The sequence below is a fragment of the Poecilia reticulata genome, chromosome 4 (assembly GCF_904066995.2).
Source record: "Poecilia reticulata chromosome 4, P_reticulata-male-v2, whole genome shotgun sequence".
In the NCBI taxonomy this organism is placed as follows: Eukaryota; Metazoa; Chordata; class Actinopteri; order Cyprinodontiformes; family Poeciliidae; genus Poecilia; species Poecilia reticulata.
The window spans coordinates 17,284,538-17,305,319 of record NC_088833.1 but is presented as its reverse complement, the minus strand read 5'-3'; the positions used below and the strand labels follow the sequence as shown (position 1 = coordinate 17,305,319).

The following is a 20,782-nucleotide window of genomic DNA, read 5'->3' as shown; positions in this document are numbered from 1 at the left end:
TGGCTTGGTAAGTTTATTTTTATTGCCGAAACTATAAATCATGAATGAAATATAGTGAAAAATGTCAGTTCTAAGACAATTGCATCATATTTCCAGTATATCAATCAGTTTTATGCGTATTTGTGTAAAAACAAAAAAAGAAAAAAAGCACAGAATAAGTAAAACCAAAACCAGGTTTTGATGCTTCACTGTTAAGTCATTTTTAGTGTTTTTCTGTATGAAGCCCTTCTGGTGATATTGCTATTAGCAACTGTCTGAAGACTGTGATTATAATTACTTCCCAGATTGAAATAAGACAAAATGAGATCGGATTTGTCCATTATTGTCATTACTAATGATACTAATTAATGTTATCATTAAGCCATCGCCATGATTTTTATCTCTTTTTTTCTGCAGGTCACCAGATGGGCTTAGTTATGTGGTATGGACTGAAGAGATCTCATAATTCTATAAAACAAAACAAACTAGAATAAAACTCACCTCTACCACAAAAACACAAGACACAAAGCTGAAATGAATGCAACAAATGTTAAATCAACCCATCCAGTTTCGCAGATGTGTGATTTTTATTTTATTTATTTTTTTATCTCTACATAACATTTCTGGGACTAAAAATGTTTTACTCATATCGAATTGCAATAAGTGGACTATCAGTTAATGGTTTTATTTTTCACGAGATTTAAAAGTTGGCTATTGAGATCCTTGTAATTTGCAGGTGTGAAGCATAGAGGGCGCACCTGATCCACTTTAAAATCTGATTGTACACCCTCCTAAACCATGCAGTGATCTTACTTGAACTTTGAGCAGGATGAATGGTGTTGAAATTGAAAATTCACTCAAGTGGTCACAGATACCGTGTTAGAGCTGGGTGATTTTGATTATTGCATAATTGCTCAAAATGCAGAAGCTTTTTATGTAAAACATAAAATAAAATAAAATTCACAAAAAAAATAGATGCTTCAGAGAAAATAGCTGAAAACCAGGGAATCTGTAACAACAGTCTGTATTCCACTGATCCAATGCAGAAAGATACACATAGTTGTACACATAGCTGCACTTATACTGTAATTATACAATTTGTGCAGAAAAAAGTCTTAGAATGAGAATTTGTCAATGAGAACATGATAATTAGTTGTGTAAAATACAACACTTTAATAAGAACATGTTTTTGTGAGGTTAATGTTGCAAAATGTGAGTAAAACATTTAGTGGCATCAAGGAGCCCCTCCTTTGACCAGCTTTGGGTACATTATCTTTTGCAAATCCTACTAAATACTTACTAGCAACACCAGAAGTGCTGTGAAAAGAAAAAAATGCTCATGCTTGATGAAATGTTTGATAATCTAATCAAGTGTAAGGTTTATTTTTAGAACCACTCTCCAATTCTAGATTATTTTTCAGCCAGATTAGACGGTCATGCTGCGAGTGTGTGAATGTGTGTAAGGAAGGATTTAAGTATTACCTTCATCCAAAAACTGACCAATTTTGATACCACGGAGTGATTTGTAGACGAGAGGATTTATACTGAACTTTTTCACATTTTAACAAGTTGCAAATACCTCCAGTGATTTTTATCTTGATTTTATGTGATAGATATTTGTGAAGAAGAAAAAGAGCGTATAGTTGGCTATATTTGCTAAACTACCAAATAAGTTTAAACTACCAAATCCAGTTCCTTCCTGTTTCTGATTTAATTTCAGCATAACAACTATTCTGCAGTGGTTTTAGAGGTTGGTTAGGGAACATTAGTGAACAAACGGGAGTTGCAGAGATCCACAGTACAGTTGTGAGAAACTCTGAATAGGACAGCTATTAACAGAATAAATGATATTACATCACCTTAGTTTTAAGTCAGTAGTTTCTGAAACGCACAGATAAAGGGAATGCAGCTTTCACAAATCTGCCTTTAATGTCGCCATTTGTTTTGATAATAATGACACAAAGAGCCCCCCCCCTGTGAACTTCACTGTGTGTTTTCTGGTGAGTGAGTCTATTGAAATTTACCACATTAGACACACAACATAGTTCCAGAAGTGTGATGGACGGATAACCCCCTTAACAACACCCACACGCACACACACACACAAGTCACACACGCCTTGCAGACACACCCCCAAAGCACTGGCGCCAACAGCTAAATCCCCCCCACCCTCACCTCTCCACCCACCCCTAACTGACCTCTAATTATGTCATGCGAAAAAGCTGTGTCCCATTGAAAGGCTCTCTTAATCAAACCCAATTAATTCTGCTATTTTCCCTTATTATCCTGTGCGGGGAACGCGTCTTTCCAATAAGACTGTTAACTCCAGCCGTGGTCCTCTCAGATTTACGAGAGTGCAGGAGCAAAATAATGCACTGCACAATTAATCAATTAGTCTTTGTCATCTCTGTTCTTCCTGATGAATATGGTAACTATGTAGTTGAGGTGAGTCAGGATGTCTGCACAAGTGTATCTCCCATTATCCAACAAAAACATGTTTTGACAGGCGTCCTAATTTCTGCTTATTTGGGAGAAAACCACACAGAAAAATCCTGAACTCTTCTACCTTGCTTTGTAGCATGCATGTTCTTTGGTCATTTATATCACCAATTCATATGTTAGAGATTTTTTTGCATGACAAAGTTCCACCTAATTTCTAAAGCTGCTATGTATGTTCACAAAAGGGCTTTTATATGGGACCAAACTTTATGAAAAAAAACAACTTTTCAAATCAATTTGATTCAATTCAATTCAAAAATACTTTATGTATCCAGAAGAGGAATTAAATGTTGTCATAACTCATGTCCTCCAAGTATCATCAAAGAGTAATTAGATGGTGATGATGTTGATAGGAATGATGTCAGGTAGCAGTCAGTTTTGCAGTGCATCTGAAAACGCCTCTGACTTAATGTAGAGAGTCTCATGACCGTCATGACGTGCTAACAACTTAATATCTGGGAAGCATGAATGACATTTCATACCAAATGTCCTGTATGACAGACTCAGTTGTTGGCAAGCATTGCTAAGCTACTGCATCTGCTTTTGAATACTGATTTTGCTCATTATTATTTTGAGGAGAGATGGTTTGAAACTTCGTCCTGCTGTTTGGTTCTGTCTTGTATTCATGAAGCCTCCTTTTCGGCTCCTCTGGGATTTGGATTTGCAGTTCAGGTTTTGAGATATTAATCTCAAAACAAACAAGCAAAACAGCTTGTTGCCATAGTTACAGATCACAACTGTCCAAAAGTAAAAAAAAAAGTAAGAAGAAAAACCGATCCAGCTGCAGAGCATCAAAAACAAGGGGGAATAATTGTCCAAAAAATTACATTGCATGTAAAATGTTACCCTTAGGTTTTTGACATAATATTATAGTTTATCTGGAGATTACATTACATTTACTAAATAATTGTTGTAATTTAGTGACGTTGGATGATTTCTCAAGTATGAATAGAGTGTTTAGGGTCACAATCTCTCCATGCGATTTAAATCCGGACTTTGGGACCACAGAATGTTAGATTATTATTGTACAGTTTTACATTTTCTTGATAATAAATCATTATATTGTCATATTAATTATTTATACAGTTTGTTTTTCCTCCTTTGGATTGATGAACTCTCGTGTACGGGAATGTTTTCATGCCTCTTTCCAGGTCTTACACCAGTAACCGGTTGTATGCCTTTATTTATAGCAAACGGCACATGTGTAACCCACACCTTTAATCTCATCATCTCATCAACGGGGTTTACCTGTCCTCGTATTTTAAGTGCACATGAGGACTCCATGGCCTAATTGAGACATCTGACTCCCAAGTTGCTTTCAAAGAAGTCATAATCTCCGAAGTACTCTTACCTCTGCCAGTCTGTCACTTGAGGTCATGAGTTGTGCTAATGTTTTAACAGTTTAGTCAGGTTGTGTTTGTCTCTACATGTGACTCAGGTGATGACGACTGAATCACAACTTCCAGGAAGGCACAGCAGAGAAACCCTGGTAATCCCAAAGCATTCACCAAAAGTGTATTTGTACCGTTTATGGGAGGGTTTTGAACAAATTACAGCACTCAATGTGTTTCCAGGCTAAAAAAAATATTTTTGTTTTTGAAATTTCTAATGGGCAACTGATATGTCTATGCATATGTCTATGCATTTTTTGGTGACACAAACCTGGGTCTGCATGTAGTTTGGAGCAGTTCCAGTTGTCATAGCTTTATATTTCTCTGAATGTTGATATGTTCAGTTTTAAATTAGTTTTCAGATTTATAAAGATTTACTCATATCTGCCTCATTTGAACGATATGTTCTCTTGTATTTTCCATTTTGGAGATTGAGAGAAATGGATCTCTGTATTACATCAAATTTATACCTGAGGAAAATAGGAAACTATGAAATTACAAAACTCTTTGGTCAGGTTTGCTTGTTCTCCCTATGCATGCCTGGGTTCTCACTATCCAAAGACATACATGTTCACTCTAAAATGCCCTCAGCTCTAAATCTTTTAAAATATATTTTTGAGTGTTTTGTGTACGTAACAGTGGTTGTGGTGGACTGGTGAATTGTTTCCTCCGCCTATCGGACATTGACTGCAGCGACCCTGCATGCATTATGCCAGCGCAGGAAATGGATAGATGAATGCCTATTTGTTGTTGTGGGATTGTTTTCCCCCCACACAGAATAAATGTACTCAAATTAAAGGACAGATTTTTCTAATTTCTTTGGTTTAGGTTACAGCACTGCACTAAAATGCTCATTTATTTTCTTTTTTAAAAAGAGGAGATGTAGTTCCTCCAAACAAATACATGATTGTATTAATTTTGAAAATTAAACATATCTTGCTGATCTTGAAAGGTAATTTTTTAACGTAACTCTTTTTCTGTACTTTTTCCCAGGCTTTTCTCAGTGCCACTAACAGCTCTGGGACCTGGTTTTTGTCCCAAAGCAGAGTAGTGCCAGGCAGACCAATAGTTAGTAAGTTTCCGCCTGGACCCGGGTTGACTCAGCCCGGCCTGGGTACTAATCCCGTAGCTCTCAGAAGACCCCACTCTGAACTCATCCTGCAGCACAGGAAAATGCTCTAATTGGGGGATTTTCTACATCATTAACCCTGATGAGCACCCTCCCCTCTTCTCTCTTCCTCTTTTCTGTGTGTGTTTTTCTTACAGTCCCACACTTAATCTCCATCTTAAGGTTTTCTCTTTTTCCTTTCTCCCACTCTGACTCCCTTACATTTCTTGGTTTACTTTTATTGTCTCCTATGGAAAGTACAGATTTCTTTCCCTCTCTGTTCTCTCTCACATATAAATTTATAGTAATATGTGTAATAACTTGTGAAATAAAAAAGGGGTGATACAGTGCTTTGGTAACAAATTCTCCTACCTGAGCAGAGGAGTTCTGCAGCTCCTCCAAACATGCAATGAACCTCTTCACTGCTTATTTGATTGATGCACACTTTAGCACAGTTTAGGACGTCCATGATAGGTTTGCAGCTGAGCCATCTTTTTTCCGTTTCCACATAATGTTTTGAACAATGAGATGCTCGAAGACTGAGATATTATTCTGCAGACTAACTCTGTTTTAAATCTCTCCACTACTCGATCCCTGACCAAGCTGCTCTGTTGACTCTGTTACTGATTAGCTTCTGGAGGCATTTGGTCACATTGAATTTTAATTATGAACATTTAGTGATCGATACAAGTGTATATTTAATTTTTTTTTATTTATAAAAATACTAAAACCTTTTATTTTCACTATGCAATTGTTTACTACTTAATGAAAATTAACACAAATTAGTGTCTGTGTCATAGAGTCAAGGCCGCTCTAAAATATAAAGAAGTTTTTGCAGAAAGGTTTAGAGGGTGTGAATACTTTTGTAAGAAACTTTGAGCCTTTTTAGTTTTACCTTCACTATCCAGTAAATTATATCCAAATGATTCCTGCAGATTGCAGATTTCTTGTTTTGATGTTTTAATTGAATTTCTTTTCTTCAATAATAAACTGATTAAACTGTTGTGGATCACTTGAAACCAAATCTGACTTTGAAATCAAAACGACATCTCTCTTTGTTTCTAACTTTAATTAATTAAATGTCAGAAAATTAGACATTAACTTCAGAATAAATACTGACCAGGCTGATGTCTTTGTTAGGGAACTAGGAGACTATATAATATGTCGGCCATGTGGAACTAAGAGCTGGAGATTTTCAGAGCTGTTTTTAATACGTTTAGAAAAATTACAACATTAAGCTACATGAAAAACGCAGCTCCTTCAAGCCGGCTAGCTCTGCATGACCTGTTTGGCAGTCAGAGGTCAGCAGCACGCAAACATTGCAGCAGGCTCCATCTAATCATTTTACAACATGTCAAAAATCATGCAAACATTTCATGCGCTGGTTCATCCATATGTTGCTCAAAGTTTGGGTCTATTCAGAAACTCCATCTGTTTTGGAAAGTGACTCACACTTTGCAGAACGCCGATGAGCGCGGCGCCACTGGTCCCCTCTGCGAACATGTGCAGCAGCGGCTGGCCTGCTGGCAGACCTGCCTGCCTGAGGGCAATTAAAGAGCCCGGGCCCTGTGGTCAGTGGCCCCCCCTGGGGTGCCCTGATTGATTGGAGTCTCATCTTCCTAACAGGCTGGCCCCCTGCCACAAAACCGCGGAACAGCACTGAGCGAAGGGAGGGGCGAGGGAATAAAAGGGCCTTTACATGACAGAAAGAGACGAGAAACACGAGCGTTTAGCTGAAAAGAAAGAATGTATGTCAGATGATAACGATTATACTGTAGTAATCTTGGGTTGCTCTTAAGTCCTAGCAAGGTGTGTGGGAAGGAGTAGTGAGAGGTCAGCATGAAAGCTCTTCAGTGAGAGAGGAGAGTGCAGATAAGGATTTCTATCAAACTATATTTTTATTGTTCTTACAAGCATGTGAACAATGATGATCCAGACATAATTAACAATTAAAACAATATAACTATAACTATGACAATACCTTTCACATCTTCACATAGAAAAAAATAAAAACAAAACACAAAAACAAAACTAAAAATAACTCTAGTGCAATTTTTTTAGCACTATCTACACTTTGGCTTGTTCTTGGTCCAAAAATCATGTTTTTGTTGCATCCTAAGAAAACATTTTGATGTGCAAAGATAGTCCTCAGTTTCTGTAAAAACATCACTAACCAATTAATACCAAAAAATAAAATAAAATAAAATAAAATAAAATAAAATAAAATAAAATAAAATAAAATAAAATAAAATAAAATAAAATAAAAATTACATGAGAACTAAAAGTGAGCTGCGGATTTGAGTTCTTTGCTGTTTGCAGTTATATTAAAATAAAACATTATAAGACAGAATGCAATGACAGAACAATAAGGGGAGATTTGAGATTGCACTGCAAAAAATAATGGTTTTGATCTCCCTCTTTTTCCATTATCAAGTTGAGACATCATTGTTCTACCTGTACATGTTCAAGTTTGTGGGATGCAGAAACATCTCTGAATCAGAGCCGATTTTTCCTGTTTCATATTGATTTTTTACAACTGACCTTCTATACTTTGAAGATAATTAGAGCTCAGTGCTGCAACAGATGGTAAAAGACTGATTCTGTGTCCCTAATGACCGCAGCTTACAATCTATGTTCCTTGTTGTTTGATCAACAGGGGGAAAAAAGAAACTTCCATAACAAAATGGGCCTATTTAGTCCAGCCTGAGACCGTTTCTCCCCCTTCAGTTTCAGACAAAGAGGATACACTTGGATCAATTGTGCCAAACAAAGACCAAACTATGCGGGGTGACGCATCCCACAGGACTCTTTCTGCTGCGCTGCACGTACTCTCAGCCAACCAGCACTGAGTTGCCAACAGGTTTTCTCCTCTAACTGCCACTCAAGCAAGAAAAACAACAAAAAAATTGTACTTTTGCTGGTTTTTGTATCTGGTTCAACCCTCCATTTTGTATTTAAAGCAGAATGTCAGAAAATAATCAGGATAGGTTTGGTGCAATATTAACTCTGGGTCAAAAAAGGTGGCAGGACGTCTTTCTTCAGGACCGAATTATTCTTATTCCAGTTTTCAGCCTCATATTGACAAAATTCTCCAGGTCTATAGAGCTATAAATGTCCTCTGTTGACCTCTTTCTCCAATGACTTTGAAGTATCTGAGCTCTGAGCTAGAAACACCAACCATATGCTAAGCCTTACAGAAGTATTCATGCCAGATTTGCCAGCGAAGCCAAACATTTCAGTGTATTTTACTGGGGTCTTATGTGAAAGAAAACACAAAGCAGAGTGTAATTATGAAGTGGAAGGAAAATGATACAAGTCTTTTTTTAATTTGTACAATGAGACAAGAGAAGTGTCGCATAAATTTTTTCTACTAGACCTCATTTACGTTGGGACTCATAAATATAATCCAGTACAAATACAAAAATAGGTTGTCTACTGTGAAAAGTTACAGGTTTGAAAACAAAGGAACCAGGCAGATCATGGGGGAAAGGTTGGGCTTCATGGTAACTCTGGAGGATCTGCACTGTTTGAGAATCTGTTGACAGGACAACTTTTAATCGTTCAATCCAAAAGTCTAGCTTTTAAGGAAGAGTTGCAAGATGAAATCCATTGTTGAAAGAAAGTTATTAGAAGTTTGTCTGCAGTTTGCCACAAGTGGTGTAATGAGCAGAGCAAACATATATAAGATGTTCTGTTTAGACCAAAACTGAAATCTTTGGCCTATATCTAAAAAATTATGTGAGCTAAAAGCTAACATTGCATATTACCCTGAACACACCATCGCATGGTGAAACGTGATGGCATCATCATACTGTGGGGCTGATGAGAGTTGGTAGGAACATGGATGGAGCTAAATACAGTCGAATCCATAAAGGAAACTTGTTAGGGCTGCAAAAGACCAAGAGGGTGGAGGGTCATCTTCCAACAGGACAACTCTAAACATTTGGACCAGAGATGCATTGGAATGGTTCAGATAAACGTGTATTCAAGTGCTAAAATGGCCCAGTCAAAGCCCACACCTAAATCCCATTCAAAATCTGTAGCAAGACTTGACAGCCTTTCTGACTGCAGATGTGCAAATGTGCAAAACAAGTAAAGATTGACCTTAAAACACTTGGAGCTGCACTAGTTTTGACATAAGGAGGGTGAATTAATTATAAACTGTGCTGAAATAAACTTATTTTACAAAAATCTGTTATCTACAGAACAATTCAGGAATGGGGCAAATTCCCTAAATACATCAGATATTTGAATGCTTTACCTTTTTAAAGAGAACTGAAATTTTTTTAAATCTAGGTGAATGTATGTAATTTGTAATGTGAGATGTATGACTAATTTTATCTGTATTATGCTAATGTTACTGTTATCCTATGTTTTGTATTTTATAATTTGGACCCCAGAAAGCTTAAGACAATTATTAACCAGGAAGATTAGTTTTGGTGGAAACTAATAGGAAATGCAAATGTTTTTCCTTTTGTGTGTGTGTGTGTGTGTGTGTGCGCGTGTGTGTGTGCGTGCGTGTGCGCGTGTGTGTGTGCGTGTGTGTGTGCATGCATGTGTGTCAAAAATCTTTAAAACCCCTTAGCATTGTTTTCCACTTCACCATTATTCACTGCTTTGTATTGTCTCATCACATAAGATCCTGAAGTTTATGGCTACGATGTGACAAAATGTAAAAAAGTCCAAGAGGTGTGAATACTTTCGTAAGACACCCAAGTATGTTCATAAAATGTGAGAATTAATTTGTCTGAGTTTTTAAAAAGCATGTTTAATTAAAAAAAGTGAATTACAGTAGTTTCTTGGGTGCAAGCAATGATGACCATAGTTGGTTTTTCTGCACCCAACATTAACAGGAAGAAGGGATAACCATTAATGCAACCTCACCATGGTTTCACTTTTAAGTCTTGGAGATGAGAAAAAAGTTAAAAAGAAAAGAAAGTACCAAAAATGTTCTTCCGTTTTCACAGCTCAGTCTCACTTCAATTTTGTGGCAGAGCAGGCATGACAGGAGTTTTCATTGTCTGCTTTGTGCCAGGATTGTTCCTCACATGGACTCTCAATTAGTCACATGGGTTGCCAGGTCTTGTCCATGGACTGGATGTGTTCCTTGGCTTTCATTCTCAGAGCGGCGATGCTCGAGCTGCGCTGGTCCACGTCTTCCAGGGGGAATTTATCGGAGTATGGGGCTGGACACTGGTAAGGTGGGGGAGCCATGCTCTGCATCCCCTGCCCCGATGGAGGATGGGGGTGAGCGTGCAGGTGAGGAGCATGGGGGGCGCTGTTGAGGAATCCATGGCTGGGATAACTGGGCTGGAGGGCCTGAGCTGGACCCATGAAGCCTGGGATACACTGGACGGATGTGGCGCTGGACAGGGGAGACGTCAGCCAGGGATCCAACGGGAGGGAGTTGGTTATTTGACCCATGCTGGTGTGAACCGGAGGCGGGCGACTGAAGGACAGCATTGGGGAGTCATGAAGCTTCATGGTACTGGCGTCCATTTTTTCCTGCCGACGCCATTTAGCTCTGCGGTTCTGGAACCAGACCTGTAAAAGACACAGTTGTTGACTTTCAAAACAGTATTACAGTTAATTATTGTTAAAATTACTCTGGTTCATTGGGAAGACAAAATTTTTTTGATTTTTTATATAACTTTATTTCAAACAAATAACATGAACATACATATGGATGTTAACTCAATGACAAATATTAAAATATAATAATAAAAACAAACAATAAAGAATAATTACAGACATTCAGAGTGTTGATGTTAAAGTCTAGAGAGACAAAAGTTATATATATATATATATATATATATATATATATACACACATTGGTAAAATCAAACTTTGTGTATTTTTTCAGCTATAGTTTTCATAACAACAAAAAGTGTCAAAAATATATTCAAATACATATGAAGAAGGATATATTACAGAAAAAAGAAAAAAGTAAAAAACAAAACAAAAAACAGGGATCTGCTTATGAGATGAAGTAAAATTTTTGGAGAAGAGTTAAAGTTTTTACCAGTTTCTTATTAAAGTTAAGTTTTTCAAAAGAGGCAATATACATTTTTAAGTCAGTTTCTTGAAAATTATTAAAAGAGGGAATTTTTTCACTTCATTTCATCTTGTGGACATAATCTTTTGCTAAAATTATAATAAAATTCACTATATATATTTCATCTGAAGAAAAAGTTGAATTGTTAAAGATGAAGTAAAATATGTAAATTTGATAAAACAAAATGTTTTCCAATTTTTTCTGTAAGGAATTTTTGCAAGCCTGACCAACATATTGTAGTGTGAGATCATTCCACAAATAAATGTTCAATACTTTTGCCTTCACACTGACAAAAAGAGCAGTTGTTGCTGACATCTGGAGAGAAGCGACAAATGTTATTTTTAACTGGATAATATCTATGTAAAATCTTAAATAAAAATTCTTTGATCCTATTAGTAATTATATATTTATGAGGCAATAAAAAGATTGTGCTCCACATTTTTTTGCTCAGATAATCCCATCCATGTTTACTTATGGGAGTGGATTCATTATATTAGTTCCTTCAATTGAAATTGAGTCATGAAGGTTTAAATTGTTTGGATGTTTGGTTTGTGCTAAACAGAGCAAACTATGAGGAACAGATTTAATAACCATTTCAAATTCTTTTTGAGATATCTCTATGTTATTGTTGTTCATAAAATGCTCATATGTATACCACTCACCATTGGTGTCAAGTAACTGATTTATCAAATTAATACTATTGTCAACCCACTTATGAAGAAATAATGATTTGTTTTTATGTATTATATAAGCATTGTTCCACATGATGCAGTAATGAGGAGAGTAGTTCAGATCAGAACAGAGCAATTTACTAACATCAAGTGATGCGAAAAGATATGACGCCCTTGATATTCCTTCTGCTTTGCTTAATAGTACTCTACCATAAATAGTTAAATCCCTAGCTAACCAACTGTTACATTTCTTTTTAATAGATTCTCAAACTGGAGTAAAATTACCCATGTTACTGTGGTCAGTGGAGATTTTAATTCCTAAGTAAGTTACAGTGTTTTTTACAGGGATATTACACATTTCAGTGACAGCAGTTGTGTATAAGGAAAGGATTTCAAATTTTTTCAGATTGAGTTTCAACCCTGAAATGCTAGAGAATTTAGCTATAACAGACAGAGCTACAGAAATTTCTTTAGAAATTTTTTAAAACACTGTAATGTCGTCAACAAGTTGTGAAATTTTAAGTTCTCGGTCAAATATTTTAATTCCCTCAAATGAGCTCTGTCTAATTAAATAGTTTAAAATTTGGCCAACAAGCAGGAAAATTTAAGGGGAGGCCGGACATCCCTGACGAACCCCTTTATCGATATTAAATTGGCTAGATGTGCCATATAGAAGTTTTATAGAACTGTTGTTATCTCTATAAAGTGTCTTAAAGACTTTAATGAAAAAGTTACCAAAGTTAAAAAAGGACAATGTGTCAAAAGTGAAGTTGTGACTAACTGTATCAAAGGCCTTTTGATAATCTAAAAACAGAATAATTGGATCACCAGAGATAAGATCTTTATAATCAACTAAGTCTAACACTAATCGAATATTATCAGAAATGTTGCGTCCAGGCATGAAGCCGTTTTGAGATTCATGTATAATATCATTTAAGCCATTTTTCAGTCTTTTAGCTAAAATGGAGGCCAAAATGTTATAGTCATTATTTAATAGAATGACTATAAAAATTATCTATTATTAAATTGTCTTTATTTGGTTTAGGGATCAAAGTGATAAGACCCTGTTTCATTGACGGGGGTAGTTGGGAAGACATAATTAGCGTACCGGATCTATTTCCTTACACTTAAAGACCTCAATTCAACTTTTCACATTTTGCTTCCACAAATGTTGACATATCTTGTCAATTAACAGAAATTATTCTGACTGTTTTCCTACGGCGGTGGAATGAGATTATTCCTGTTTGGATTGCTCCGTTTAATCTTACACCTCTTTGTTTTTCTTTTAAATGTCTTAAATCAGTTGACATTAACGCTGGCATTATCAGTCAATGAAGTCAGCATAGGATCTCTCTGGATACTTGGAACTTCTTTGGGCTCTTCCTAATCTTTTTACACCAAGCTGTTCAAGTAGACACTGGCAAGCAACAGGCGAAAGGCCAAGAGCTTTGGCTTGATGCTGGAACAAGCCACGTAAGTCAGGTTATTTAAGGTGATGAGGCAAGTGAGGAACTGTTTACCGTAACAGCATCAACACTGTTTGGTTTTGTGCTGTAAATTTTAGCAGAAGGGGAAGAAAACTTTTACAAAAAAAGGTTGTAGATCTCTAAATAAGCATTGATAGTGGTTGTTTACGCATTAATCGCACCCTGGGTAAGCACCTAAATTAGCCGCCCCCAAAATCAGCATGTTTTTAAACACTAATTTAGAGTTTAACATGTGCAACCAAACCGACTCCAAGGATTATGATTGTTGACAAAAGCACAAAATAAAACAGGGGAACTACGTTAGTGGACTCAAAACTGCAGCTTTCAGGAAAAGAGTAATCACAGACAGAGTCATCTGTTAGACTCCATTTATAAGATTAGAGAGGCTAAAATGTAAACAATCAACCCTAATAGATAAACAGTCTCCTGACAGAAGCTCTTTTCACATTCTAGGTTACAATATTCATTTTAAAAGATAAAATTCTCCGAGAAAAAAAAAGAACTATTGACGTAAGAGTCCAGTGAGGACATTTTGAAGGCTACTTAGTGGACAGTATGTGAAAGCTCAGATCTGTGTGTTTGTGCCCAATCTGGTGACACTTGCGGCCCGTCTCACCTGGACTCGTACTTCAGGGAGGTTCACTTTCATGGCCAGCTCCTCCCTACTGTAGACGTCTGGGTAGTGGGACTTCTCGAAGGCGCGCTCCAGCTCGTGCAGCTGGTAGGTGGTGAAGGTGGTGCGGTTGCGTCTGTGCTTCTTCTTGGGTTGATCATCCTGGCATGACTCAGGTGACTTGCCGTCGTCGCTCTCCACATTTTTCCTGAGCTCAGCCAGCTCTTCTTCACTCTTGCTTGTGTACAAACCAGGATCTACCCAGGTGAGAAGACAGAAGAATTGAGACATTTTCTTGGTTTTGTACGTTAAATACCTTTTGTGGAATTCAGACGAAGAGAGAAAGAGAAACAAGCCTTGTTTTCAAATAGAAGTTGTGACATCCACTTTCCAGCAGAGCGGACATTGCCTGACAAGTTCAGCAATAGGTCAGTGAAGCAAGTGATGGCTTGAACATCAATGGACTTTAAAAACGTCCCTAATTGGATTTTTAAAAGTTGATCCCTGTCTTTACCTTCACTAGAGGTAAAATGAAGTTAAAAGCTTTAGAGATGCTTTACCTGCATTCCTGGTCTGTCACACCTGAATCAAATGATTGGTCAATGACTAGCCTATGCAGAACTTGCTGACATGCCAACAAAATAATTGAGCCTTTTGATTCAGGTACTTGGAGCAGGGATGCATTCAAAAGATGCAGGACTGGAGCTGCAGACCTGTTCTTTACCCCTTTGTTTCATTCATACGTAATTATTTAATATGCCGCTGTGGATTACAAATAAACTAGGCATTATATTGACAGGTGACATCAGGCACTACGAGGCTTTCCCTCTAATCCTTCCTCCAAGGTGCGGATCACTCTTAACCTTCCTCTCTACTCTTCCTCCTCACCTTCGACTATAAACAACATGGGAAATAGTGAAGTCCACAGTGGGGGGCTGCTGGGCGAATTAGATTAACAAGTAAGTAATTCAATTAAAGAAAATACAGAGACCCTGATCCCCCAATCAGATCAGTTGCTCTGGTTTGCCAGGACTGGACCCGGTTCAAGGGCTGTACAGCACTCAGCTCAGGTTGGATAAGATGCCAATCACTGAAAGAAGGTTAATTTGACTTGCTTGCATAAGAAGTTTAGGTTTAGTGTTGCAGCAGAGAATAGTAGCATTTTGGTAGCATCTGCTTCAGGAGGTAAACGATTTGCTCAAGGAAGGAGACATTTAAAAGTAGCAAGCTACACGAGACGCTGCCACTCATTGAAACATTTACTTTTCAGTCTAAAGTTCATATTGGCAATATAATATAATATTCATACATCTTCCTATACGCTTGTCCCTAGTGGGATCGCAAGGGGGGCTGGTGCCTATTTGCAGAGGTCGACAGGCGAGAGGCGGGGTCACCCTGGACAGGTCACCAGTTTATCGCAGGGCAACACAGAGACAAACAGGACAAACGGCCATGCACACACACACACAAGGAGAATTTAGAGAAACCAGTCAACCTGACAGTCATGTTTTTGGACTGAACCCGGAGTACCAGGAGAGAACCAGACATGCACAAGGAGAACATGCAAACTCCATGTAGCAAAAAAGACTCCAGGCTGGGATTCAAACCCAAAACCTTCTTGCTGCAGCCAACAGTGCTACCAACTGTGCCACTGTCATAATATAATAAATATAATGTAATGTAATATAAGCAATGGGTAGCTATTGGACATGTCTTATCCACTTTACAATACTGCAGGAATCATTTCACTTTATAGCTGTCTTTACCAGCTCCTGAAGAAATTATTTATATTCTTAAATACTTACAAATTTAGTGAAATGATCCAGTAAAACTAAAAAAAAGTGGATAAAAGGTAATTGTTTATCTTCAGAAATACATCTGTAAAACGGAAAGGAGCTTCAGTTTCACGTGGTAATTTTGATTTTATGTTTATTTCCTCACATTTTCATTGACCCAGTGGTGTTATACAAATGTCGACTGGAGTAGTTTTATGTAGAATAAAAGTTATTACAGTTAGGAAGTAAGCTTTGTAGCAAGATGCCATCTTATGATCTTAGTTTCAATAAAACAACAGACTGTTCCCGAACCCTAGGGCTGCGTTAGTTCATATTAATGGGACGTATTGATGAGGATAAAGGACAGGTCGGCATGGTCTCTGCACTGACAAACAGGAGCAGCAGCCAAGGCAAAGCGGGACTGGAGGGGTTAATTTATCCACCTCTCATTAAGGAGCCATGACAAAGGCTAGGCACTGACAAAGGCAGAGGTCAGGTCTGGTTCAGTGACCAGCTCTTGGCCTGTCAGCCCATCACAGCTACTGGTCTGAAGCCTCCCCATTGAGTCTCAGCCAGGACGACATCTACACACTGAGAGCAGGGGCCGAAGTGACACCAAACAGCAAAAAAAAAAAAAAAAAAAAAATCAAGCAGAGCTCATTCAGGAGGATTTGGACCAACTTCACAGAAAATACAGACATAAAGAGAGTGATGTCATTTAGACAAAAATAAAGCAATTAATAATCTCTCTTATCAAGAGCGCTCTGTCTCATCGTCATGCAGATGATGGCGCTTTTTTTTTTGCATGCTTGTTTCTGCCACCAACCACCTGCCTGATCCTGCATGTAAAAAAAAAAGCTTCAGATTAAAACGAGGAAAATTTGATTCTGCGGCCGAACGATGACAATAACACCCGAATGAACTACTGTACAATCTAATCTGCGGAGAAGAGAAGATTAGGGGGGAATTCCACAAGGAGATGGAAATGGGATTGGTCTTGGGGACGTAAACCCACTCTGCACCATCTTGTGTTGTGATTTATCTGCTCGGTTCAGTCAAAGCAACAGGATCTACGGAGCAACAGCATGTAACGCTTTGAGCTAAAATAGAAATTTTAATTTGATGCCCGATGAGATTAGTCTTTTGTCAGGTTTCTTCAAAGAATAAACGTTATTGCACTGATTGCATTAGCTTCAATATTTGTACCTGGACTGAGTCCATTTCATTTTTCACAGTAATGTCCTCACATTTTGTTAAATCGGTGAAATGTTTGAAATGGGAACACTACCCCAGTTTGTTCATTCTAACCATGAAGCAATAAGCTTGTATTATAATGTTAAACTCTGCAGTCAGTTTGAAAGATTACTCAGTTTGAAAAGATCTTCCTATTGCTCCAGTGTTGAAAATCAATTTTGTTAATTGATAGAATTTTGACTGAATTTTGTAAATTGCTGAAAATCAAATATGCAGTTTTTTTTTTCAACAAAATCTTCCCCTAATGTCTAAAATAACAACAACAACAAAAACCCTCATACTGATTTTCACACTAAGCCAACTTGACAATTGATGTTAAAACAAAAATCACCTAAAGTGTGTTTGCAATAAATAAATAAATAAAAATGTGATGGTATATGTAAACAAGTCTTGGGCACAAAGCAATGGATTCACACTGGTTTAAATGTTAAGATAGTGTTCATCTGTTTTCACTCACCCTGGTACTGCTGCTGCTGTGAGCTGCTGTTTCTCAGGTGTCCGCTGTAGGACGGGTGGGACAAGGACTCCTGCTGCTTCACGTGATCTCCCAGTCCATCTAAGCCCATCTTCTGGGGCCCCATGGGTCCGGCAGAACTTAGCAAGGGTTCCTGGTCCTTACTGAAGCCCAGGATGACATCAATGCTGTGGACGCGGCCCCCGACTGCGGCGCCCCCGCCTTTCCCCATTTCGTGGAAGTTGCTGGGTGAGAGGCAGCTGTCGTCCACCATGCTCATGGTGTCCAGTGATAAATGCATCTGAACGTCTGGGGGTGTCACCTGAACAGAGGGCAGAGGTGAGGGTGAAGAACCAGAGGAGGTCAGAGGCTACCCAACATGTTCATCTGGGCCTCTGGATGGATTTTGCTCCGTCCGGATTGGGCCTGCACTCACAGTAGACTCCAGATCGGGGCCCAGTTGACTAAATACAATGAGTTGGGCAATGTAATCTCATAGGATTTTCTCAGTTAGAACCCATGTGTGTTCAACTTTCTCAAAACTATTCACATTTTGGGCCAGTTTTCTATTAATACAGGCTCCATATGCAAATGTTTGCCAAGAAATCTCCAGATCACACTTAATGGCTCTTTTTCAGCTACAATATATAAATCTGAATCTTAGTCTTCAGAGGTTTATATTACTACTGAAACTGATTGAACATAACATATTATATGTTCAATCTTTTTCTGAATGTTTTGAACTTTTGTCTCTCTAGACTTTAACATCTCATAAGTTATAAATAACTAGAAACAAAAATAAATAGTTTAAGGAATACATTTAAGTCATTGTGTCACTTATAAATACAGTATTTAGTAATTTCATTCTGTAATTTTATATGTTGGTCTTGCATAGTTAGTGGGCCGGGATGTTGCAGCTCTGGTGTCGTGAAGAGGATAATCAATAATTTGTAGAGCAAGCCAGAGTTACAGTTTTTATTGGTTTTTGTTTATTGATGCAGTGCAGTAAATGAAGCATTAGATGAGTTAATCAATTCTAGTATAACTTCACATAATTCAAAAATAAAATGAGACCAAATTTTTATTTATGCGTTTTAAATATGTTTTAAGTAATATAACTGCTAAGGTATTGGCATACTTACATACATCCAGTTATGTTTTAATTATGTTTTAATTAAGTCCTTTTTCAGACGTTTTTTAAATAAAGTTATTACTAAATTCCTTTATCTTGAAACTGTAATTAATTGACAGTCATACAGCTGTGATCATGAATATTAGTTGATAAAAACCTTCTCCCGTCTAATCAAAGATCCAACTTGTATATGTGTTTTGACAAAGCAAAACAAACATGTTCATTTCATATCACATCAAGTCTATAAGTGGTAGAAAAGTCTCATCCTGTTTAACTACTATAGACAGATAAAACTTAAGACGCAAAAATGCCAGAGTCAGAAATGTCAGTAGTGAAGGCAAGTAAACCTAAATTTTGTTAAATTAGTTAGTCAGTAGACTAAACCCAGATGTGTTTAGCATGTTTTAAACTTTTAAGATGCAAAGAAACATGCAATGGCTACCTGTTGGAAGGAAAAACGATGACTTGCTGGAGCTGCTGACGCTGGGCTCCACCTGCTCCCCTCAGCCTCCAACTTTTTGCTTTTCCCAGATCAGTTTTATCGCTCCTCCTGCGGTTTCTCTCAGTCCAGCCTGGTCTCTGCTCTGCATTCCTCGATGTATTTCCCCCAGCGTGCCATAAATGGTCCCGACAGGAACTCTTCTGAAAAGGACCAACCTATAGAGCCGCTCAGTTTAGCAGCATCCACTCCAGCTCGGAGAGCAGAGTGGCAGAGGAGTGAGACCGGGAGGGAGAGGTGGACAGAGCTGAGGAGGCGTAGGAGGTGAAACCAAAGGATTAGGACAGCTTGTTTATTACAATCCTTCCTCTTTAAGAGTGATTGGCAGCCGTTTTCTGCTTCAACTAACTGCTTTAAATGTCGGTTAGAGTCAAATGAAAGACTTTTGCTGATGTAATTTTGGTTGTTTTAGAGGAAAATAATGATTAAGTTTTCACTAAGCACAGTCAGCCTTTTTGCGCCGAGACGAAGAAAGGAAACGCAACAGAGCCAAAGAAATAAATGTGTATTATTAATGAACATTTAAAATCTTAACAAGGATGATAAAAGGGTAATGTTTATAATTGCATGTAATTTATCTTGCTTCACTTTATATCTGAGTTTTAAAAAAAGTAAACAAAAGTGCAAGAAAATTTGTGCTTATTGTTCAATTTAGCAAGATGTTGAAGTAAAATGTAACATTTTCTAACATCTAAATTAATTAGGAAGTTTAGGAATACGCTGGCTACAATTAATGAAAACCTAGAAAAAGATGGGTGAAAATTCAGCATTAAATCTGTCTTTTTTTTCAGTGCCATGACGTCAAACTGTAAATAAACAAAAAGAAGTAAATTTTAGCATAATTTGTTTAGTAAAAACATTCCACAACAAGAAACATTTTTCTAGACAAACTAATTGTTTCCCCTTGAACAACGTCTATAAAATTATTGCTATTGAAGCATTTTTAAATGTATATTATGCTTTGTAAGTGTCATGAAGAATGTTTAATTAGTAGTTAATGACTTTCTGTTTTAGCCGCCTCTCCACATCAAGAGGAGCCAGTTGAGGTGACTCGGGAATCTGGTCAAGATGCCTCCTGGACGCCTCCCCGGTGAGGTGTTCCGGGCATATCCCACCGGGAGGAGGCCCCGGGGAAGACCCAGGACATGCTGGACGGACTATGTCTTTCGGCTGGCCTGGGAACGCCTTGGGATTCCCCCAGAGGAGCTGGAAGAAGTGGCTGGGGAGAGGGAAGTCTGGGCCTCCCCTCTGAAGCTGCTGCCCTCGCGACCCGATCCCGGATAAGCGGCAGAAAATGGATGGATGGACTTTCTGTTTTTCCGCCGTATAAATTTAGAAGGCATCCATTACCTGCTCCTCAAAATGGAAAAGACAAGAAAACATGCCATTAAGTAAGTCATGTATGTATGTTAGTCTTTGCCTCCTATATTTGCCCATATTTACAGTCAAAGTAATGATAGAAAAAGATAAAAACAACTTGAACTCTGACAAATAATGTTGGACAATATAAATATAAGTTCAGTCCTGCCACCATTTAGCAGGACTGAAGGCGGAGGTTGGAAAATCTCCAGAGTTCACTGTTGGACAACTGCAAGCATTATTTTATTTTTCATTTTATTGTTTACTATTTTATTATTTACTACTTTATTTTATTTTATTTATTACTTATGCTACGGCAAATTCAATTCCAACCCTTTCGTGCATCATGAATTATGGTCCTTTGTGTCAGGATTTTTTCCAAAGCATTTTTGATTTTCTTAAGGCATAAAAAAAGGTGGGAAAATAATTTGTAAAAATAAAATTCTAGATTGTTTTTCTAGGCAATCAGTTGTAATTTTCTCCAAAGGCAAAGTTGTTATTTGGAA

At 37.7% G+C, this 20,782-nt stretch overlaps 1 protein-coding gene across 1 annotated transcript; it reads right to left on the bottom strand.

Moving 5' to 3' along the window:
- Positions 1 to 5,830: 5,830 nt before the first annotated feature.
- On the bottom strand, positions 5,831 to 19,147 carry rx1 (retinal homeobox gene 1). Its single transcript, XM_008407919.3, has 4 exons — positions 18,861 to 19,147; positions 17,290 to 17,608; positions 13,807 to 14,060; positions 5,831 to 10,521 (listed from the first exon to the last, which is right to left on the bottom strand). The coding sequence occupies exons 2-4, from the start codon at positions 17,585 to 17,587 to the stop codon at positions 10,042 to 10,044; spliced, it is 1,032 nt and encodes a 343-aa protein (XP_008406141.1). The 5' UTR covers positions 17,588 to 17,608; positions 18,861 to 19,147; the 3' UTR covers positions 5,831 to 10,041.
- Positions 19,148 to 20,782: the final 1,635 nt, after the last annotated feature.